Source organism: Antedon bifida, chromosome 11 (genome assembly GCF_963402885.1).
Source record: "Antedon bifida chromosome 11, ecAntBifi1.1, whole genome shotgun sequence".
Classification (NCBI taxonomy): Eukaryota; Metazoa; Echinodermata; class Crinoidea; order Comatulida; family Antedonidae; genus Antedon; species Antedon bifida.
The window spans coordinates 1,753,452-1,776,379 of record NC_136236.1 but is presented as its reverse complement, the minus strand read 5'-3'; the positions used below and the strand labels follow the sequence as shown (position 1 = coordinate 1,776,379).

The following is a 22,928-nucleotide window of genomic DNA, read 5'->3' as shown; positions in this document are numbered from 1 at the left end:
CGCTATCAATACAACTCTCTCTTGGTAGGTAAGAATAAGTACATAAACAAAAGATCCATACATTGGTATGTATTTTTGCTCAATGAACCCACTATCGGTAGATTATATGTTATAATCTTTGTGGTGATAACAATCATTTGAAGTTGTAGATTGTGTCAACATTGATATGCGTACCAGCAACTGCACGGCATATGCATATTGATAAAAACAATCAAGGTTAAATCATGGAGGATTTCCTCCATGGTTAAATGTAGTGATATTGGTAGTAATGAACAGATCTACGTTGGACGAGTAACGACGACAGCATGAATGAACTTTCATCGGAAACAGGTTATGTAGAAAATAACAAGAGTGTGAATATTGAAGAATGCGAAGATTGTACTGAATCAGCATCAGCAGCAATAGACGGTGAGGATGTAGATAATAGACCTAATGTAGCAGACAATACTTTAGCAGACGATAAGACAGGTATACCAGCAACTGTCAACCTGCAACGATACGCCTTTACAACGCTATCCTTCGAAGAAAAGTATAAAACTACTACTAAATCTCAGCATCACAAAACATGGCTGAAAAACGTCAGAATAAACAAGAACGTTTTACTGAACCTTATTTGGCAGCTGTTTCCAATTTTAAAATGGCTTCCACAGTACAAATTGAAGGATTATATTCTCGGCGATATATTAGGAGGACTGACTGTTGGGATTTTTTGCGTGCCTCAGAGTAAGTCTTAAATGTATATGACTGATTGTGTTTTTCCTAGAATAATATATAGTAGGCCTAGGCCGCAGTAGGCCATACAAATCGAAGGAGTCGAACAGGAGCCTAAAATCACCTTTAAACGATCATGGTTCAGTACACAGAAGGCCTTTCACAAATATTTTGAATACACATTTAAATACTAAACTTTACATTGTTATACTATTTGTATAAACCAAGGTCAAAAGCTGGCTTACATTCAGAACAAAATCAATACCTTTCTAAAGAATATAAAATGGCAGGAACGATTTGTAAACGAAACTGCCATACTAACATTTATTATAGACCTATTATTGGCTATTATTGGCATACATAGACCTATTATTGGCATGTATAATCAACATAGAACATTTGTATGGTATCAATCTATACCATGCTAACGTTTTGTTTTTTTAGAATAGGAATTAAGTCATTTGTAGAACTTGTAGGAAGTACTTTGTGAACCATTGACCTATAACTTAGAAAACCCTGATGCTGTAAATAGCATTCTATGTATAATTCAAATGTTAGAAAATCATGCTATAGGCCTCATTTCTAATCGTTTTTAACTGTATTTAAACATTTTACCTTATCTTGTTGTCAATTGTATCGTTTTTGCTACTTTGTATTTTTATCGTTTTAATTAGTAAAAAAAGCGAATTTCCATTTATGTGGAACAATACAATTTCTTGAATTTTTAATTAGGCGACATACTTTTTTATAATTCATTTTCTAGGTATGGCATTTTCTTTAAATGCAAATCTTCCCCCGGTGTATGGCCTTTACGTTGCTTTCTTTCCCGTTATTGTGTATATTTTGATGGGAACATCTCACCATCTTTCCGTTGGTAAGCTGAATATTTAATAACGGTACTGTATTGAATCAATTTCATAATCACACAGACGTCGCAAACATAGTTTACGTGACCGTACAAACAATAGGGCCTATCAACCTTTACACGGCGCACAATGTACCACTTATATCATTTCGCCCGAAGTACATATTCGTATAGAAGCAAAACGGGGTGGGTATACCAAAATGTACGCCTACCAAAATCAAATGTTCAACTATGTTACTAAAATATGTTTTCAATCTGTAGGTACGTTTGCCATTATAAGTATCATGGCGGCAAACGCAGTTGAAAAGATACTTGTAGACGTTGATTTCGACGCACTTTCTATAGACACTGGCGGATCTAAATCGCCTGATGACTTACGCCAGATGGAATGGTTGAAAGTTCACACGACATTGTGTTTGCTTGTTGGAATAATACAAGTATGAGCCAAAATTAAGGGAGTGTTTAGAATGTAAAGGCGAGGGGAAACCCACGGCATACCTCGCACCTAATGCTTGGTTCCCACTAGGACGCAATGCAAGGAACTAAAGTAAACTAAACGCAACTAATTTAACCAATTACAAGCAATGGGACAATCCAAATTGTCGCTTGTCTCTTTGAAACCATAGTTGGAACAGAGCTTAATCTCAAGAAAAATAATCTAGAGAATTTCCACCTCACGAACATTAAATCATGGCCTAATATAGTTAAAACTAAATGATTGGTTTCAGGTAGTGATGGGAATATTTCGATTAGGCTTCATCACAATGTATCTGTCAAGACCAATACTACGTGGATTTACTACAGGGGCATCTTTCCATATTCTTGCAAGTCAATTCAAATATTTATTCGGTTTGGAAGTAACTGCAAAACAGGGTCCTTTTGCAATGATATATGTAAGTAGGCCTACGTAAATTTCAAATCTACAAATTTTAATTAAAATAAAAGGCGACAAAAATCACTATGGCTGAAGGAGGGTCAATAATTAGAGGAAAAACGAAGTAATATACTTGAGAAAGGAAAGGAATTGGTACTACAAATGTTAATGTATTTGAATGAGCTATTTTCTAACCAGAAGGTAGTGGTTTTAGAATTGGGGAGGTCAAGTTCAGTAAGTTTCCTTATTATATAGAAATATATTAAATGTGTTTCTTCTACAGATGTATATAGACATCCTTTCGCTTTTGCGTGACTGCAATCCAGCGGCTGTTGTCATTTCTGTCATCTCTTTACTCGTATTAGTTGTGGCCAAGGAATTAATGCAGAAATACAAGAAAAAGTCGATACCAATTGAACTATTTGTTGTAAGTTAACTAAATATTACTAGTTAGCGGTCACCATGTGCTTCCAGCAGAAAATAAAGGCTATACTATAGGCGGTCTATACAATACTACAACATTAGAAACATGTATCTACCAAAAACGCCACTAATATTACTGTATTAAAGTGTCTAATGGTATTTTGTGTTCATTATCTTATCTATTTTATTCATTTATTTTTAGGTTTCTGGATCAATTTTAGGGTCGTATTTTCTGAAATGGAATGATAAGTATGATTTACCAATTATTGGTGACGTACCAACAGGGTAAAATATAATCTTTTTAAAAATGTATTATAAGCTACCTAAGACATTTGACTATTGTTATATGTATACAACACTACAATAACTAAATAACAAGTCGATCTCAAGACTCTATTAGACGATAGTTAGGCTATACCTAAAATCTTATTGTTACTTTTATTGCAGGATTCCAAAACCAACCGTGCCTCCTATCGAACATTTTCCAAGTCTGTTGAAAGACGCCTTTGTAATAGCTTTGGTTTCATATGTTATGAATATATCTCAGGCAATGATCATTGCTAGCAAAAACAACTACCGTATCGATTCAAATCAGGTAAATACTGTATTACTGCGTATTAAAATGCGAACTGCGCATGCGACTACTTGTACGTATCACCGACAAAAGTGGTGCATGCTACACACAAGTAAGGTAACGTTGAAAATGAACGTGGATAATCAATAAACAACATTGTATAAACAAAATCCAACCGAAAATATGACTAAAATGATACAAGATTATGTTGAAAATGTACTAAACTACACAAGCTCACTTGAGACACACCCGGCCCACGAACAAATTGCACGAACTTATATAACGCGCGCGCTTGTCCTAGATAATCTAACATGTTATATTGCCTTTCTAAGTCCTATGATGATGAGGCATAAAGATATAATATACATCATCTAAATAAAATCTAGTACAAATTTTATCATTTTTGTAGGAGTTCATTGCGTATGGCTGTGGTAATGCATTCGCTTCATTTTTCTCTTGTTTCACCAGCTGTGGCGCCCTTGCCAGGACATTAATTTTTGACAATGTTGGAGCCAAATCACAGGTTTGTCTTACTTAAAGTAAACGCTAATTACCTGCATTACAATATCAAAACAACATCGACAGTCACACAAAGGAAAGGAGGCAACTAACTTAAGCTAACTGCCTCTTTAAATCACTAAATGTAATAATCGCTAATCGCTAGGTAAGAAAACCATTGATAGTAAATTGACAGTAGGCCTATTTGCTTTTTTTCTATAGATTGCTTCTCTTGTACAAATTATAATCGTATTGGTTGTGCTTCTCTCACTCGGTCCATTATTTGAACCGCTACCAAAGGTAAAAATACAAAGTATAAAAATCACACATTCTGAACATAAGTTTATACTGTACCAACGACTAAAAACACCAGAAAGTCTGACTGATGGACGGACCAATCAACCAACATAACTAATGTAACAATTAGTATGAACCAATGCCTAATAATAACATCGACAACTATGCCATCGAAGGGTATGCCATATATGTAAAAAAGGATGGACAGACGGACCAACCGACAATGATATATGACCTACATATGAACTACACTACTGTTCCATTGTAATTATAACAAGTTTATTTTTTGTGTTTATTTGTTCAGTGCGTTCTCGCTTGTATCGTGATTATAGCATTGACTGGAATGTTTCGACAACTAGCAGACATTAAAGTTCATTGGAAAACTAGAAATTGGTGCGATTTGGTAAGCAATTCAATTTGATTCATTTCAATACAATTTATGATTTAAACCAACCAATTACGTATTCCATAAAATAGACTAATAAATGACATAATTATTATTCTAGTCGATATGGTTGGTGACGTGGCTTAGTGTGAGTTTGTTAGGAGTAGCTGTTGGTCTACTGGTTGGAGTGGGGTTTTCATTTCTGTCAGTCGTTGTACGCACGCAAAGGCCACAGTGTGTAATGTTAGGTGAGGTTGTCGATACAGAGATATACAAAGAAGTTGGTCTGTATGATAAGGTAAGGTTTTAAACAAAACAAGATTTAGTTACTTTTCGCCATCCAATGTATTAAAAATAAAGAAAAGTAAAAAATAAATGTTTTGAACTTGTCATTACTCATTACGTGACCCTTACAACTTGATCTTATTTATTTTGTAGTGTTATCCTCTACCTGGATTTAAAATATTTCAAATGAAGGCTTCATTGTATTTTGCAAATGCCGAATATTTTAAAGATACACTTGTACAAATGACAGAAATCAACCCAGATGAGCTATCGATGCAAAAAGATGACACGAACGATAAAGTAACTAAAAGGAAGTCTCAAAAGGTAACTAAGTAACTAAAAGAAAGTTTCAAAAGGTAACTAAGTAACTAAGAGAAAGTCTCAAAAGGTAACTAAGTCATTAAAAGAAAGTTTCAAAGGGTAACTAAGTCACTACAAGAAAGTCTCAAAAGCTAACTGAGTCACTAAAAGAAAGTTCAAAATGTAACTAAGGGCATAACAAAATAGAATTAACACAATAACTTGGTGATTAAGTACGGTAACTTTATAAACCAAACCAAAGAATCAGTTATATAATAATGAAATAACGCTTTACGTAAGAAAGAAGAAAAATACAATAATCTAAAATAGTAACGTTAGTTTATCAAGTTGTCATGGTTTTATCAAAACAACTGTATAGAGAAACTATTGTTCTAAATGTGTAGGATTAGAAATGGAAGAAGATTTGTTTAATCTACAATAATGGCATTCATGGAGTTCACATTGAAATATAAAGTATAATAAACATTTTTTCTTTAACTTAGTCGCATGACCCGGAAGCAGTTGACCTTGGAATGGGATTTCTTAGGACCCGAACCCACACTCTTGTTATCGATTGTGGATATTTTTCATTCTTGGATTCAGTCGGAGTAGGAACACTTGCTGACGTCATTAATATGTATAGTAGGATTGGTATTACTGTTGTCTTGGCAGATTGTAAAGGTAATTACTGTATTACAATTAGTATATTGTCTAGTGACGTTTGATAGTGTAGAGAGAGCTGCTTTAGACTATGTGCTCACTTTATTCAACTATCATTATTGATAGACTGTTGTAGCAAACCAAAACTTTGAAACTTTCTCAATTTTACTTAATTTCTTATTTTGGAAACACACGGTATACCTCTAACTTTACATTTCTATGGTGATCATTACTGAGTAATTTGCATACTATATACATTGTTCATGGTTTATGATAATATTTGATGTAATGTTTGTTTTATTATTTTAGAAACCATATTAAACATTCTAGAACGTCAAGGCTTCTTTACGAGCCGTAGCAAGTGCTGTTGTTTTCCCTCAATACATGACGCTGTACTTATAAGAAAGGTTGGTATAAAAGGCCTAGAAACTAAAAGTTCGAATTATTCTTCATAAACAGTGCCCATTATTCAGGCTTATTACTTACGCGGGTAAGGCTTTGGGCTTAGATATCGCTAACTTTAGTTGGTAGGAACGAACTTATCCGGGTAAATAACTACTGTATTAATTCATTTTTATTTTCAATCGTCAGCAACGAAGTGTAGAGAAAAGGCAAAAGTAATGAACTCTCATCATCTTGTGGTGTGCTTAACCAGCTCATCCTGTAACAACTATATACATAGACAAGCTTTATACGTCATATGTCAACATGAAAATGACCTTATAATAATTATACACATTAATATCTTATCCTTCAGAAACAACATGCACAGGATAAGTTAGACAACTTTAGACAACTGTGTAATACTGAAGTCCAGGAAGATACTGGAAATGATACTACAACATAGGAAGATGGGAGACCAGCAGTACAATCACACGACACTGTAACTGCTACACACTGCAGTAACTAAAAGGACAGTTATACTAAAAGGACAGTTATAAAATTGATGTAGGAAAATAAAGTAGTAACTGAATTGGCCCGTGGCAGTCTTTCTGACTAATAACATCGACTAGTTATAATATCTGCAACTGCTCTAAAGTCCGAAACATTCTAAAACATTGAGCATGCAGGAAATGTAGGATGAAGAATCTACTTAAAAGGATAACTGTACTTTTTAACTTGAATAATAATTTAATATAGGCAATTGCAAATAATCTTAAGAAGGGTTTTAGAAAGAAACGCCTGCTAAGAATTCGATAATCGGATAAAACTTGTCTTCCAAAAGAATGATAGAGAGTTTGTGTCTATAAAATGTTGAGGTATGTAAGGCAAATACTTTACAATAAATAATTGTTTGAACACTGACAATGTATTATGTCAAATAATGAGTTTTAAACACGACTCATTTTTTTTGGACAAAAACCCAAAATGGCGTCTGGACAAATCAAGTCTTTAATGTTACAATACAAAAGACGTCTGGACACATCAAGTCTTTAATGTTTCTCTACTGTTATATAAATACAAAATTAGGAAAAAAAGTGTCAATATTAACAAGTTTACATCTATATATACCCATAATTCCGGAATTTATGTACAATTATTTACACAAATTTAAGAAATTACTAAATTAAATACATTTTTATGATACATAATAGGAAATTTAACCAAAATTAGCTTAGTAACCTAGTGTTATGATTTCAGAAATTACCAGCCCTTGATTGGAAACAAGTACAGTAAAAATATACGCTTATAATTTACAGTTAAATGCAGACACTCGATAGCGATTGAAGGGGTTTGAGGACGTCATTACAATTGTGACGTGCTCGAACACTCCCCAAATACTAAATGGTGATAAACCAACATTATATCTACTTCACTCAAGCCAATGTACCAAATTCAATCCCATTCTCCAGTTAGACTAAATAAATATGATCGAAAAAATAGGATTATACAAAACAAACAGAATTCAATAAATTTACATGGAGCTAATTATATATTCATATTAGGCATCATATTACTATACTGTAGGATGATATGAACATGTGACCTCGACTTCAACTCAGTGTGCGCACGTGGTATTTTGTTCTGAATAAATAATACAATATTATAACATTAACAAATGAATGCCTAGCTACTTATCGCGATCCGAAGTTCATGGGAGTCCTCTAAAATGAAAACTATAGGTGATCCAACCTACGATAAGCGCTGCCCATTCATTGATTTACTGCATATCACATTCTTTTATTTACAGAAGGTCTGGGACTTTATAAAAAGAAATGTGTTGATATGTGAACTGAATGCAACATACACATTTACGAGCTGCGTAAAGCGTGAATACGTTTGATTAATATTACATTCGATTGACATGTTTTTAAAACTAAATCTCATGAACATTCCACGAATCAGATATTAAAATAAAATATATTTGTTAAAACTAATCTTTAAAAAAAAATTTAGAAATATTAAAAACGAAGAGTCAAATAAAATGTATCTATTCTACAATTCTAGGGTATAGAAACGCATATCAATAAATAATATATATCTAACTACTGTATTACTCCTATGGACAATTATAGTATAATACTGATTGTAAAGATAGGGCAGTATCTATTACGGTATTTCGTTAAAATAGGCCCTTGTCTATTTCACATCTATAGATTTATAACATGGGCAGTGTGACGTGTTTTACTTACTTCCTTAGGCTCTGTCTACACTGTCATTTATGTCGCGAAAAATGATCGATGGCATCAAATCACTACCATATTTAGGCACATCACACTTTTTTGTGAAACTTTGATAGTGTAGACAGAGCTTTAAACTTATATATGTTAAGATAACTTAAACCATAACCACTCATTACCAATTTCTTGATAACAAATATTTCAAAATAACCTTTCTCTGTTGATGCAAACCACGTTGAACCATGGCGGATTCCTCCAAGGTTCAACTAAACTAAACGTGTAAACACATATTTGTTATGTTCCATACCACACCTAAATATTTACAAACTGTACAAGAATAATTGTAACGTTTTTGTAGCATGTTGGAATATACAATCACACACATATTTAAAACTTGTAGTCAACCTCTCCAAGAGAACCCTTCAAATGCTAAAAGTAAAACATTATAATTTACTCTCTGTAATACATTTGATAGAGTAAAGGCCGGACATCAACCGCAAAGGAAACTAGCGTACTGAGAGGTCCCTCAGAAGGACAAATAGCAAGTAAAAGAATATTAATCAATATTTTCCAAAAATTCAGTAGAACAGTACTGTAGAGAAACTGCAATTTATAATTTTAATGGACAATTTCACAATGAGGTGAAAAAGTAGAGAAGGTATGGATCTAAACGGTTTTTTTTTAAATTTCAACCCCCAAAAACAAAACATAGCATGCAGTATAGTAAAACACACCTAATTACACAAATAGCAACAAAACTTGATATGTTTGTAAATGCTGTGCATATAACAGTCCTAGGGGTTGATGGGTGATGTAGATTTTGATTTAAAGTATACATACATTTTGTTATGATTACTAACACATAGCCTCGCTATCAGAGTACTGAGCAGTAAATATTATTTTAAAGAAAATGTTCTATATTCTCCAAGGTATCTTCCTAAAAAATGAATTCTTTTTTAATTACAAACGTATATTTACAAACTATTATTTTACAATAAATCAAATAAACTTTCCCTGATTTGTTTTTTAAAAAAATGTCCAAATAAATAAATAAAAGTACTTAATATTAGCAATTATATAGACTTTCCCTTTCTTATGTTTACTTTTCCCCATTTTCAACATTCCCTTTTTCCATTTTCAACATTCCCTTTTTCCATTTTCAGCAATATTTTTCAATATTCAGCTTCCATTTTTCGATTTTCATCGTTCCTTTTTCATGTTTCCAATTTTTCATTTTCATCATTTCCTTTTTTTCATTTTCATCATTTCCTTTTTTCCATTTTCAACTTTCCCATTTTCACCATCCAAGGTTTTTCATTCTCAGCTTTAAAATGACATTCTATTTTTACATTTTCAGCGTTTCCATTTTTCAATTTTCAGCTTTTCCCATTTTCAACATTCTCATTTTCCCATTTTCACCATCCCTTTTTTGCCATTTTCAGCGTTCCAGTTTCCACTATCCCCTTTTTCCATTTTCAAGATCCTTTTTTTCAATTTTCACCATCCCCTTTTTCCATTTTCAGCGTTCCCATTTTCACAATCCTTTTTTCCACTTTCAGCATTCCCATTTTCATTATCCTTTTTCAGTGTTCCCATTTTCACCATCCCCTTTTTCCATTTTCAGAGGTCCCATTTTTCCATTTCACCATCCCTTTTTTCCACACAACTTCCATACCATCTTTTTCCCACTTTTCCCGATTTCAGTAAATGCTTATTTACACCATTAAACGACCGCCTTTTTTTAACTTCAATATTTTGCTCAGTCTTTGTTTGGCTGTGGCCATTCCTTTCTTTGGTTTTTTTGCTATAAAACAAAAAAGTACTATAAAGTAATGCACTGGTCGCTTATATTATATACATGCACTAACTGACTTGAGTCTATTTAATACAATACGCATGACTGATTGCTTACACAAATAACAGTTTGACCAGAACCTAGTGAGAACACCGATTTTTTTTTCTAGCTAGATACTGGTCTTGTCTGCTTAGAACTGTGCGAACTAGCTTTAAATGGCTAGAAGCGAAACATGTGGTTAGGGCAGTGTTTTTCAGCTTTGATCCACATAGCTATGCTTAGAACCAACTTTAAGTAATATCTGTCTTTTATATGATATCACTTTCACATAATCTAAGCATTGATATTAAAGTGAATCATATCCAAAAACATGAAGCAAAAATATCTTGTACAACAATTTAAATTTAGAAGGCTATGAGGAAATGCTGTTTTAAAATTGGCATACATTAAATTTGTATTGTTAAGGTTATTCTATGCCTTCATTGCTCTTATATCTTGTGTCAGTTTTCTTCCACTGAATGCAAATTTTGAACATTGATTGAATAAAGTTTATTTACGAATAAAAAAGCTGGCATTTCGTCTCACACAAATCTTGACAATGAGCAGTTAAAAACCAAGGTCTGGACACCCTCGAGTGTACCACGCCACAGTAATTACCAATAAAATATAATAAAAGATAACGATACTCACATTTTGCCAAACTGTCTGCCAATGGGCTGGTTACATCTGATACCTGACTGAATACAGAGCTTGGTGCGCTTTGTGTGAGGTCAAAACTATATGGGTCATTGACCTTAAAATCAAATGTACTGTGTGATTTAGAAAGAGCCGCCTTGCTTGTTGAAGGCTGTCCTGAAGTATATTTTTTGGAATGTTCAAGAGGTTTTCGTCGGATATATTGACGTTTTTGTCGAGGCTGAAAAAAAAAAATTTTCTAATCAATATTATGATACTTACTTTGTCCCATTTGAAGAAAATTTTAGAAACAAAAAAGGTTTTACAAACATATGTATACTGAAAATGACCTATTTTAGCATCATAGTTTCCTAGTGATGACAATTCATCATAATGTAGTACGCACCTTATTGGCTAACCTAGCCGCGGCATCAGCCAATCCCTGATCAATATTCGGCCTTCTGGCATTGTCTCTGGTTGGACGATCGGTTTTCGGTACTGGTATTTTAACTTTTGCTTTTGGATTCCATGGGGCATCCTTCAAATCACGCTTCAGCTTCTTAGTTCTGGACTTAAAGAGAGGCCCATCACCATCATCGTCCAATGATGGATACACTAAAAATAAAAAATTAAAATCAATTATGATTTTGATTACAGTTAAGCAAATGGCAAAGAGAAAATATTATTATTAAGTGTTTTGTGATGCTTGTTTGTTTTGTCTTTGGAAATCTTTTTTGAAAAAATAATTTTAAAAAATAATAAAAAAAAGAAGAGAACTAGGAAGTTTATTATTTGAATCACCATATTTGGAAGTGTGTCTGAGTTTTTAAGAAACTAATAATGATTTAAATTACTACATTATTATTTGGAAGTGTGTCTGAGTTTATTAAGGAACTTATTTTAGTTTAATTTAAATTACCATATTTGGAATCTTGAAAACAGTTAGGGAGTGTGTCTGTGAGTTCTTGTTCACTAAGTTTCCTCTTTGGTAGCACTTTTTCCTTGTTCTTAACTTCCATCCTACTTAGCAGTATTGATGATGCTTGAGATGGGTCTGTGTTTGGTAATGCTATTGATAACATCCCTTGAATTGCATCCTTCATACTTGCAGACGTTTTCCTATTTATAATAAAATAACATATAAATGAATGGAATTTGAATGTGAACTCTGAATCTAATTACAGTTCAAGAAGTGACCATGACAAATCCGGTTTGCCAGTTTGATATCATGCACACACTGTGCCTGTGTTGCATATTATTTATATTATTTTGATTTTGAGAGATAAATAGGTGGAAATTGTAAAAAAAATATATACCTGAAATCATGTTGAATTCCTTCTACGTTGACCTCTTGACCTTGGAAGTAATCTTCATATTGACTAGCTTGTAGCAAAGTATCTATGTTGTATAAATCCTGTAAAGTAAAAATAAAACATGAATAAACGGTTTACTCTGCCACTATAGAAATATTACCACCTATCTGATGATAGGATAATGATTATTTACTATTGGTAATCCTTGGCCATATGTACCTAAAGACAAAATAAATATCAACGTTGAGAGCATGTGGTTATATATTTCAATATGTTTCTTGAGAGTTACTCATTATATTTATTATACTCATTACTCATTATACTCATATAATTTATTGTACTATTTGAATGCAATAATTACCTGATTTGTCTGAACTCTAACCTTCGGACTCCTGTCAGAGGGCATTACATCACAATCAGAATCTGAATCACGGATGTCAGATGACATACTGCTGTCTGTCCGAGATTTTCCATTAACTAAACGTATATGACACAAAGTTTGAAAGTTTACAATGATTGACAAAATATCAGAATGGGTTTACGAATAATTCATAGTGAAATGTACAAAACCATGGTTATCTCAGATAACATCAAGTGCCTATAAAAAATACTAACTTACAAGAAAGTTTGAGTTTGAGTGGAACTTGCATGGGAGATGATGGAATATCACTTTCTACATCAACCAACGTTTCTTCATCACTTTCTGTTTTTATTTTCTTTTGCATTTTTGTTAAATATGTGGAATCACTCTGACTGAAAACAAATAAACTTTTAACTTTAACAATGTTGAGACTTTAATTTAAATACAGTATCATCAAATTATTATATATCATTTAAAGATGTTTTCTTTAAAACTTTATCATGACAAGTGTTATTCATACATTGCATCCATCAAGTATACACTACGTAATTTATAATCTTGTAGAAATTTGTTTCTTACCTTTTGATAACTTTACCATTTGAGAATTTTAGTTTTAAACCAGGTACACCCTCTCCTACTGACTGGTAAGTTCCTACATTCCTCCTACTCTCTGCTGCATGTACCTTATACCCATCCTGTGTTAACAAAAACAAAATTAAACATTTGACATTTGTATCTGATGTTACTGGTGTAAGTGAGTATAAGGTCATTTGGGTCAATGTGAACATTTCTAAGCATAAGCCAGCATAGGATTCAAACTCTAAATATTATCCTATACTCTTTTGTGTTATGTTTAAGGTCATTTGTAAAATTAAAACTTTCTACTATGGCTTGCATGCGGACAAAGTGTGTGTAAAATGCACAAATAAAAAGCAAAACAAATTACAAATTAACCTTTGAGTAAGCCGGTCGCGAGATGACCTTTGGCAAGTTGTGTGTCACATCCTGTGTCTGTAAAGAGCTTTGAGTGATTTGATGCAAAACATCAAGCCCTGCCAAATCACTGTCCGACAATGTAGTCTTTTTCTTTTTCTTCTTTGGTTTTTCCTTTTGTTTCTTGCTATGTTTTTCTTTCTCTTTCTGCTTCTTCTTGTCTTTGCGACTCCTGCTGCTGGTTACTCTTTGCGAGGGCGCACGACTCGGTTTCTTTACATCGACTTCTTTTAGTTGTTTACTGAGATCTTTGATTAGATAGTTATATTGCAATGACTCTGGAATCTCTCCTTGATGACATTTTAAATTCTGAATTAAGATTTTATAAAAAAAATAATAAAAATACATTTTTGATTGTACACTTCTTGACAAGTAAAGCTCTGTGTACACTATCAACTTTTATGTGACAACAAAATGTAATGTGCCCATATAAGGACATGTCGTATCACTACCATATTTGGGCATATCACTACCACATTTGGGTACATCACACTTTTTTTGTCAAATTAGTTTGACAGTGTAGACAGAGCTTTAGACACTTGCAATTGTCATATTTAAAACAATTTGAAAGCATCATTGCTACAACGAATCTACTATAATACATTGACCCCTGTTGACCTTTATTGAATATTAAGTGTCTAAACAATCCTCTACTCACAACATCTTTTGCATGTTTTGTACCATGGGGTAATATCATATTCTTACTCCATGTTTAATGTTCTATCTACTAAAAGCCAAAGTATAGTCATGTCTTAGGACCATTCTACAGTTAAACCTAGATAGGCTTTCTTCATCAGTGCTTCTATGAATGAATGTTTTGTTGAGCGCAGGAACGCTACTTGAATCATACCCAGTAGGGTTTTGCTTTTACGATCAATCGTGAAATTACTTCACATGCTAATAAACATTCAATAGAAAATTCTATGCAATACTACAGCCTTTATTTAAATGGTGATCATTAAAGTACTTACTTTAAACAAACAAGAAAATGATTTTCTTGTTTGTTTACTGAATAATATAAATAAACAGATAAAATTGACACAATAATATCAAACTTACAAATTAATGTGAGTATATGTAACAATAAATGGAATGGAGTTTTCAAGTAGGAAAAAGCAAAAATAATAATCTCCCTATAGGTTGTATAAAATAAAATAGTTTTGGATCACTACAAACAAACTGTACACATATACAGAGTGCACACATGCATATGTGATGAAATAGGTGGTAACACACTAGCATACTAACTTACAAGCATCTGGTCTTTTAACTGCTGCATTGGTAGAATAAAAACAACTTTCAAAAACCTAAGTTGTTAACAATGAGGTTATGGCCTAAAGGAGTTATTTGCTTCCAATATTGACAATTAAATTGAAGGCTTTGTTGACAAATGTATAGTAATTTAAGTCCTTAAAAGTCTTTAATGCCAAATATGGGGTTTGTCAACACAATTTTTGAATGGTGGGACAGGGAAAGGGTGCTTAAAATATAGACTTTTTTTTCATTTTTGGAGAATAATAAATAGAACGTCTGATTGTAAAAATATATTTAATCAAGAATTTACTAAATGATTAGATTAGACAGCTGTGTGAAACAATTGTTATATCTATCATTTTTTTTATTCTTTTGATATATATTGTTATGAATTTTGTGTGAAAAATACAGAATACTCAATACAATATCTAGGAAACAGTTGACCAAACAGACCTGGGTCATTTTTCTTTTCCAGTCTCTATTTGTATTTTAAAAAACACACTCCAGTGAACTTTAATTAAATAATATAAATGACATATTCACCTCTTTCTTGCCTGTCCATCCTTTTAACGTGGCTACCAGCTCTTTACATCCCACTAAGATGTAATCTGGAGGATGTCTCTTGTCATCATTGTAATCTATATTGATAAGTACAGACACTTAGTTTAGTCAAGTCAAATACAGAGGTAGAAATTCTAAGAATAAACTTAAATTCAATGTATTTACTTCTCGATTTAAATCAATAAATTAAACATGTACAATAAGATTTCTACGATTGATGAATTTTAAAGATAAACTTAAACAATAATTATAAAAACTAAATGTATAAAAAATAATTTAAAGACATACTTTTAAGGATGTCGAGTAAGTGTTTAGCAGCGTACCACATGGTCATCTCAAACCAAGGAAACTGGAAATGTTGAGGCGTCTTCAGTCGCTTCTCTAACTCATAAATTCTACACAATTTAAAAAATATTTATTAGCACAATTATGTAAGCACAATTCAAACTGAAAATTTGGTTTATAGTACTACTTTGGAGTGGCCTTATAAACTATCCTAGTGCATAGTACTGTGATTTGACCCCAGGCATGTTAACCACTGATGTAAGGTTCCACTAATGCTATTATTAATATTTAATACCCTTATTATAAAATGAAAAAGCATTTCGAGATAAAATATTAATGAAAATTATAAAATAAAAAATAACTTAAGATAACTGGCTGAGATAAATTATTGGTAAATGAATATGCGGTTTACCTGATTTGTAATGGGATACTAAACGTATGCAGGAAGTTGCCACCAAACACTAGACTGTCTACATTTGTAAGCACAGCATGTATCCATCCTAGCAAATATTAAAATGTATATAGTTATGTAATTAGCAAAATATAAGTAGGGCCAACCAGAAACATGTAAAGGGTGACGTCTGAATAGCTCTAACCTCTGAATAGGGAAAAATCACTGGGAATGTCCCCAAATAAAAAGGATATGGACTAATTCATTCTGTGAATAGGGGTGCTCCATGATTGAAAATCTCCAAAAAAGAGAGAGAATAATGCAATTTATAGGGGTGGCCTCTGAATACAGTTGGACTAACCTGTGAATAGGTGTTACCTATGAATAGGGAAACATCACTAGGAATGTCCATAGAAGGAGAGGGACTATCTTACCCGTTGGAATAAATAATGTCTGTCCTTCAGTAACACTGCATCGATAACAAGAATTCACTTGATCTCCAAAAAACATTTCGTTCTGATTGGACGATGAAACCCATCTTTCATACAATATCAAATTTGACAATGTTGGTTTGATCAAGTAGAATATTTTCTCACCCTTTAAAAAGTAATACATGACATATAATAATAATACATTACTAAACAAAGTGCATACTATACAAGAGTACACACTACATACAAATATGCTTACTAAAGTATATACCATTCTACTTAACACATTGACTGCCAAGGCATTTTCCGTAATTTCTGTCCCAGTGCCAAGTCCCGTTTACATATTAAATTACAGTTTGAAAGTGTAACATCTGGTCACAGACTATCATGATGTCATTCAAAATACGATGGCGGGAAAAACCGTTGAGACGTATAAATACGTCACTGGCAATGGTCCAACAATTTTATTGACTTTGCCAGGAACGTAAATATACGTCGGGGATTTTCCGCGCTAAAATCGGTCAAACTGTTCATATACGTCATTGTCCACGCTCATACGTCATTGTCCACGTGCATTATTATTTTTATTTACTATTAGCGCAATTTATGACATGTTTGAGATGATTATATTGAGTGTGAGGGCGCCATCGTATCAACCATATTCAATGCATGAGGGAATAAACACAAACAAACATATGACATTTATTTTTAGATTATCGTTTACGTACATCATTCATAAACTGCCATGCGATAATTCCTGTTCCAATCACCACTGCCAGCGATTCTACATACAATACAAAAGTGCTACGATTTTGACGTAGTATTACGTCTTGGCAAGTAGCGACACGCAATTTTTGACGTATAAATACGCCGTGGCAGTGAACGTGTTAAGATCATACTTAAAATATACAAAGTACTGTATATATACTGTAGTATAGTACAGTACTATTTACAAAGTGCGGCCTCTATACAAATTACAAATTACTAGAGAGTATGCTCTCCTACCCTCTAGTAAGTTTAGGCGATGATTAATAATGACTTGGTATACACAAAGTACACTATGCAAGTATTATACCTAAAATATATTTTATATAAGAACTGATTTTAAAGCTAACCTTCAGCACATGATACCAGACAGATGTGCCACCAAAGTCCACATGGAAGTCTGTGTAACTATCTTTGACTCCCATAAGACAGTACTTAGACACAGAAGGCTTGGAGAAACCTGTGTCTTCGGGTAACACCTCAGGCCATACAATGTCAACCCAACTCATCTCACGTACAACTCTTGGTGGCAGTACATATTCTGACAGTCTGAAACATATTTGTTTACATTATGTTTTACTGTATGCATTCATTACTTAAAATGCACCCATTTATATTTATTCATTTACAGTCATTGGCAAAGGCCAAACAGGCAGCGCATTCTTGCTTTGGTCAATACAGTTACTTACTAAACAAAAAAAGCAGTGTTCTTGAAAACCTTTGCTTTGGTCACAATTTCAATACTTACTTACTGAAAAAAACAAGACAGTGCTCAAGCACCCTGCCTGGGTGACTATCAATAATTGTCATACTTACAAAACAATAAAACACAGTGCTATATAAATTATGAACAAAGCCTGGGTTATTATCAATTTGTTATGAATGAATTATACTTACTTTGTTTTTGAGAATTCCAGGCTAATAACATTAAGTATGTTATTTCTTTCAGGATGGCAGTAATATTCACACCATTCCTTCAGTAGCATTTTATTTGTTTCCTGTTTTGGCACATCAATTACATCAAGTTCAAACGAAGATCCTGTAACAAATTAAATAGCAAAGCTCTGTCTACACAATCAAACTTTATGTGACAAATGTCATACCACTTCCATATTTGGGTATATCACTTCCATATTTGGGCACATCACACTTTTTTTGTCAAACTAGTTTGATAGTGTAGACAGAGCTTAAGAATTAAGTAATGCAGTTTGGTGCATTGTGCTTAAATGCTGTAAATTGATGAAGATGACACCAACACAAAACCTAGAGTATTGGCAAGCAAGATGACACCAACACAAAACCTAGAGTATTGGCAAGCAAGATGACACCAACACAAAACCTAGAGTATTGGCAAGCAAGATGACCCCAACACAAAACCTAGAGTATTGGCAAGCAAGATGACACCAACACAAAACCTAGAGTATTGGCAAGCAAGATGACACCAACACAAAACCTAGAGTATTGGCAAGCAAGATGACACCAACACAAAACCTAGAGTATTGGCAAGCAAGATGACACCAACACAAAACCTAGAGTATTGGCAAGCAAGATGACACCAACACAAAACCTAGAGTATTGGCAAGCAAGATGACACCAACACAAAACCTAGAGTATTGGCAAGCAAGATGACACCAACACAAAACCTAGAGTATTGGCAAGCAAGATGACACCAACACAAAACCTAGAGTACAGTATTGGCAAGCAAGATGACACCAACACAAAACCTAGAGTATTGGCAAGCAAGATGACACCAACACAAAACCTAGAGTATTGGCAAGCAAGATGACACCAACACAAAACCTAGAGTATTGGCAAGCAAGATGACACCAACACAAAACCTAGAGTATTGGCAAGCAAGATGACACCAACACAAAACCTAGAGTATTGGCAAGCAAGATGACACCAACACAAAACCTAGAGTATTGGCAAGCAAGATGACACCAACACAAAACCTTAGCTAGAGTATTGGCAAGCAAGATGACACCAACACAAAACCTAGAGTATTGGCAAGCAAGATGACACCAACACAAAACCTAGAGTATTGGCAAGCAAGATGACACCAACACAAAACCTAGAGTATTGGCAAGCAAGATGACACCAACACAAAACCTAGAGTATTGGCAAGTGAATACAGAATGTAATGCGCATATAACAAACACGCTCCCTCCTTGCTGCCACCGTACCATAGGCCTGCAATCTCACCCTTTACTTGAGATACTCTTTGGTAGATATGAGCCTTCAAAAAATCACCTGCTTTGACACCTGTGTGTAATTGGTTATATGAGACGGTTCCACCCTTTGCTGCTTGTTTTATTTATCATCTTGGATGTGTTTGTTTTTTGTAATAAAGTATACCTGAATATAAAGAGTATGTGTGATACGGAACACTTACCAACGAGGGATTCGACATCATGAACTGTAAATGAAGGAGGTGGTACCAATAAATCTAAACCATCCTTTTCCTCAATTAATATTGGCGTATCAAATCCATTTTCACTGAAATACTCCAATGATAATTCCCATCCTCTTTTTTTCAAAATTATTTCATTCGCATCAGCAAATGTTCTGTTTTTTAATTCTTTTATAAACACTAATGTTCCAGTTTGCACAGCCTGAAATTAAATAAATTAGAAAGTAAGAAAGAATGTTTTCACTGTAGCTTTGGTGTTTTAAATTTAAGATTTTTTCAGATCATTCTAATGACCAAAACAGCACTATTTTTTTTTTTTTTTTTTTTAAGACATGAGTTTATTTTCATCCTGCAATGGCTGTACTTGCCATATGATGTACAGTATAATATTACAAATTTAGAACATATGAAGTTATCAAGAAACTCAATTTACCATGGTGTTCTTAGTAATTTCTTCTGTTGGGTCATGCCGGTGCCAATTCCTCCTCTTTTTCACTTTAAACAACAACAAAATTAAAAATGATTGATTTATCTGATTGCAAATAAGACATTAACAATAACACAATATTAATAATAGTCATATGTTTGAAACCTTGAATGTTTGACTATTTTCAAACTCTAAAATGTTATTTGCGTTGAATATTAAAAATGTAGGGTACAAAAAAAGGCATCTACAGAGTCAGTTCTGTAGGTACAGTACACTCCAAACACTTACATGTTAAAGGTCCAAATCCTTTGGTGCAATTTGGGCAGTGATACTCTTCTATTTCATTACATTGATCTTCACGTACACCAACGCAACTACAAAAAAACAAGTCTTTAAAATAAAACATGTTTAAAGCTCTGTCTACACTATGACTATAAAATGTTGACATTTGACAACAAAATGCCCATATGTACATGATGATGTCATATCACACTACAATATTTGGGCACATCACACTGTTTTGGTCAAACTAGTTTGATAGCGTAGACAGAGCTTAACAAACATTTTTAATAAATAGGCCTAGGCCTAGGGGCCTAGTAATATTTTATTAGAAAATGTTGGTTTTCATTTTTATTAAATAAAATATATAAAAAACGTTGTACGTTAAAATAGCCAGTTGTGAAAGTTTATAATATGTATCGCATATGAATTTCACAAAATAATTCAGCGTTGAAATGCTACGAAAATGTGAAGAAAGCTAGGCCTATATCTATCCTAATTAATATGGCGAGAAGAATGCATCATATCCCCCAGACCAACCGTACGTATCAACCAACCACGGTCTCAGCAGGAGGGCCTAACAAGAATGACTATTATACTAAAACGACTGTATCTATATTCATTTTAATTGTAAAAAATAATAACTACAGATAATATTTAGTTCACCTTCCATGAAACCAATCATTACAAACATTACATTCTATCATAAACAGCGAAACATCATAAGGTTGTTTACAAATACAGTATACGGGGTCAGACGCCATTTCCAAACAAAAGGCTGAACAACGCGATGAAAATCGCTTCCAGAACCAAACAATGCGTATGTTTAATTATGTTAGGTTGCCTAATTTATAGGCTGCCTAAGCATAAGGCTAAAATTACTAGGCCTACAATTATATTTAACTCTAATTATTTATATTTAATTTCTGTAATAATATTGATGACAACAATTCAAGCCTTTTAATTTTGAAATAGTTTCTCTTTTTATTCATACGGATATTACTAGGTATCAAAATGTAATGTAAAACTATAGCGTTTTTTCGACACCACCCCCGCGTAGTCAATTTAGTGGATACCATGAGTTCACGTTTACGAAATTTGTTGGCTGCGGTTTCATTTTCTGCAATTCTTCGTAGTTCTCACTATCAAATCGCGTATCTCGTTCTTTTCTATATTGAATACTTTCGACTAAGGTTTTCGTTTTCCGTGAACCCGTTCACCCAATAGCTCCATGGTCCACCAAGGAATGGATTTATACACTGCAAATATGCCTCGACTATAGTAGTAAAAGAACAAACATTGAATTAAATAAATTGTCAATGTTCGATATCACAAGAGATAAAAGCAAAGAGAGGGAAGCGCGGCCAGTGGAGGATGACGGCATTGCGTCAACGACATTGGCCAATTAAGTACCACAGTAGGCCATAGGCCTAACGGAAAACCATTTTCCATTCATGAATGTGTATTTGATTCAAAACTGCATAAGTGTTGTTGTCGTTGGAAAGGAAACACTATGCATTTATTTGTCTTAATCGTTGTCAGTTTGCAAGTGTGCGTACCAGGTAAGATATGAAGTTGATTTGAAATATGTCTGTACTAGAAAGAAAAATAATGTGATGAAAATATTGTAAAAAAAGATAAAACTTTTAGAATATTCGTGTGATCAATTCTGTTAAACTTTCAGAATTGTGCGGAAAATAACAACGCCTAGACAAATCGGTTCGTTTCTATTATATAACCTGAACACTTTTCAAAGATTTGGACCACGATAGAGTTTAGGGCTGGCTACATCTTACTCAATTTTACTCTATTTACGTTTCAAATTAATTAATTAAATTACAAATAACGATTAAATTAATATTAACATTAAATAACATATAAATAATAATATAACAGTTGTATTTATTTTAATAAAGTATAATAATAATAATAATTACCAATTATATATTTAATAATGATAACAATATTCTCTTTAAATATTAAAATACTAATAACAATAATAATAATAAATAACATTAACTTGTCGACTCCATCATAAAGGTTATGTATTGTTTCTGTCTGTAGGATTATTTTGTTTTTACTATTTCATTTTACTTGTATAAATCGCTTCTTTATAAATGTAATTTTTGATGCTTTGCTTTTTGTTTTTATATTGCCTTGTAAATGAACGCACCAAGATGTCTTATGCCGCTGATAGGCCTACAAAAGCGTTTGGTCAATCAAGTTTATCGTTTATCGATATTAAGAACTTAGAATGTAGTGAAGTTGTCGTGGAAACTATTAATATTCAAGCGAAATTAAAGAATCCAGGGTTGTTTTCACTTCTACCTCAATATACAATAACAATATTAATTATTGACATAACAGTGCAACATATTATTCAGAATATTCGCACTCATGCATCTGCTGCGTTTAAACTGAATAACTTTAGTAAAACTACAGAATGGCCTATTAATTGAAAGTTTGATTTTGTAGATATTTATTTTTGGTGTTTT

At 33.1% G+C, this 22,928-nt stretch overlaps 2 protein-coding genes across 3 annotated transcripts in view; one reads left to right on the top strand and one right to left on the bottom strand.

The window, feature by feature from the left end:
* Nucleotides 1-153: 153 nt before the first annotated feature.
* Nucleotides 154-22,928, top strand: part of LOC144856303 (sulfate anion transporter 1-like) — a 133,289-nt gene continuing 110,514 nt past the window's right edge. Inside the window, exons 1-15 of one of the 2 annotated variants that reach the window (XM_078714260.1) lie at nt 154-723; nt 1,475-1,585; nt 1,838-2,013; nt 2,305-2,469; nt 2,734-2,877; nt 3,076-3,158; nt 3,321-3,468; nt 3,857-3,970; nt 4,168-4,245; nt 4,547-4,645; nt 4,749-4,925; nt 5,066-5,236; nt 5,716-5,893; nt 6,182-6,279; nt 6,630-6,737. In XM_078714260.1, the coding sequence (XP_078570386.1) occupies nt 306-723; nt 1,475-1,585; nt 1,838-2,013; nt 2,305-2,469; nt 2,734-2,877; nt 3,076-3,158; nt 3,321-3,468; nt 3,857-3,970; nt 4,168-4,245; nt 4,547-4,645; nt 4,749-4,925; nt 5,066-5,236; nt 5,716-5,893; nt 6,182-6,279; nt 6,630-6,719 (2,250 nt within the window). In that variant the 5' untranslated portion in view covers nt 154-305 and the 3' untranslated portion in view covers nt 6,720-6,737. Of the gene's footprint in view, nt 724-1,474; nt 1,586-1,837; nt 2,014-2,304; nt 2,470-2,733; nt 2,878-3,075; nt 3,159-3,320; nt 3,469-3,856; nt 3,971-4,167; nt 4,246-4,546; nt 4,646-4,748; nt 4,926-5,065; nt 5,237-5,715; nt 5,894-6,181; nt 6,280-6,629; nt 7,181-22,928 lie in introns of those variants that run through there. The other variant, XM_078714259.1, reaches the window with a different exon arrangement.
* Nucleotides 7,288-21,197, bottom strand: LOC144856302 (histone lysine demethylase PHF8-like). Its single transcript, XM_078714258.1, has 19 exons — nt 21,100-21,197; nt 20,443-20,528; nt 20,161-20,222; nt 19,710-19,929; nt 18,215-18,356; nt 17,668-17,866; nt 16,556-16,718; nt 16,143-16,230; nt 15,734-15,840; nt 15,428-15,522; nt 13,592-13,939; nt 13,217-13,332; nt 12,896-13,029; nt 12,638-12,753; nt 12,280-12,377; nt 11,883-12,082; nt 11,370-11,578; nt 10,979-11,204; nt 7,288-10,297 (listed from the first exon to the last, which is right to left on the bottom strand). Exons 1-19 carry the CDS (start codon nt 21,195-21,197, stop codon nt 10,209-10,211), a joined length of 2,796 nt encoding a protein of 931 aa, XP_078570384.1. The 3' UTR covers nt 7,288-10,208.

What these genes read in the sequence shown, in the direction of transcription:
- LOC144856302 (XM_078714258.1), bottom strand. Translation starts at nt 21,197, where the DNA reads ATGGCGTCTGACCCCGTATACTGTATTTGTAAACAACCTTATGATGTT. An exon ending in GATGGACAGGCAAGAAAGAG is followed by an intron (nt 13,940 to 15,427) that starts GTGAATATGTCA and finishes ATCTTAATTCAG; the next exon opens with AATTTAAAATGTCATCAAGG. An exon ending in TTAGAGTTCAGACAAATCAG is followed by an intron (nt 12,378 to 12,637) that starts GTAATTATTGCA and finishes TTTACTTTACAG; the next exon opens with GATTTATACAACATAGATAC.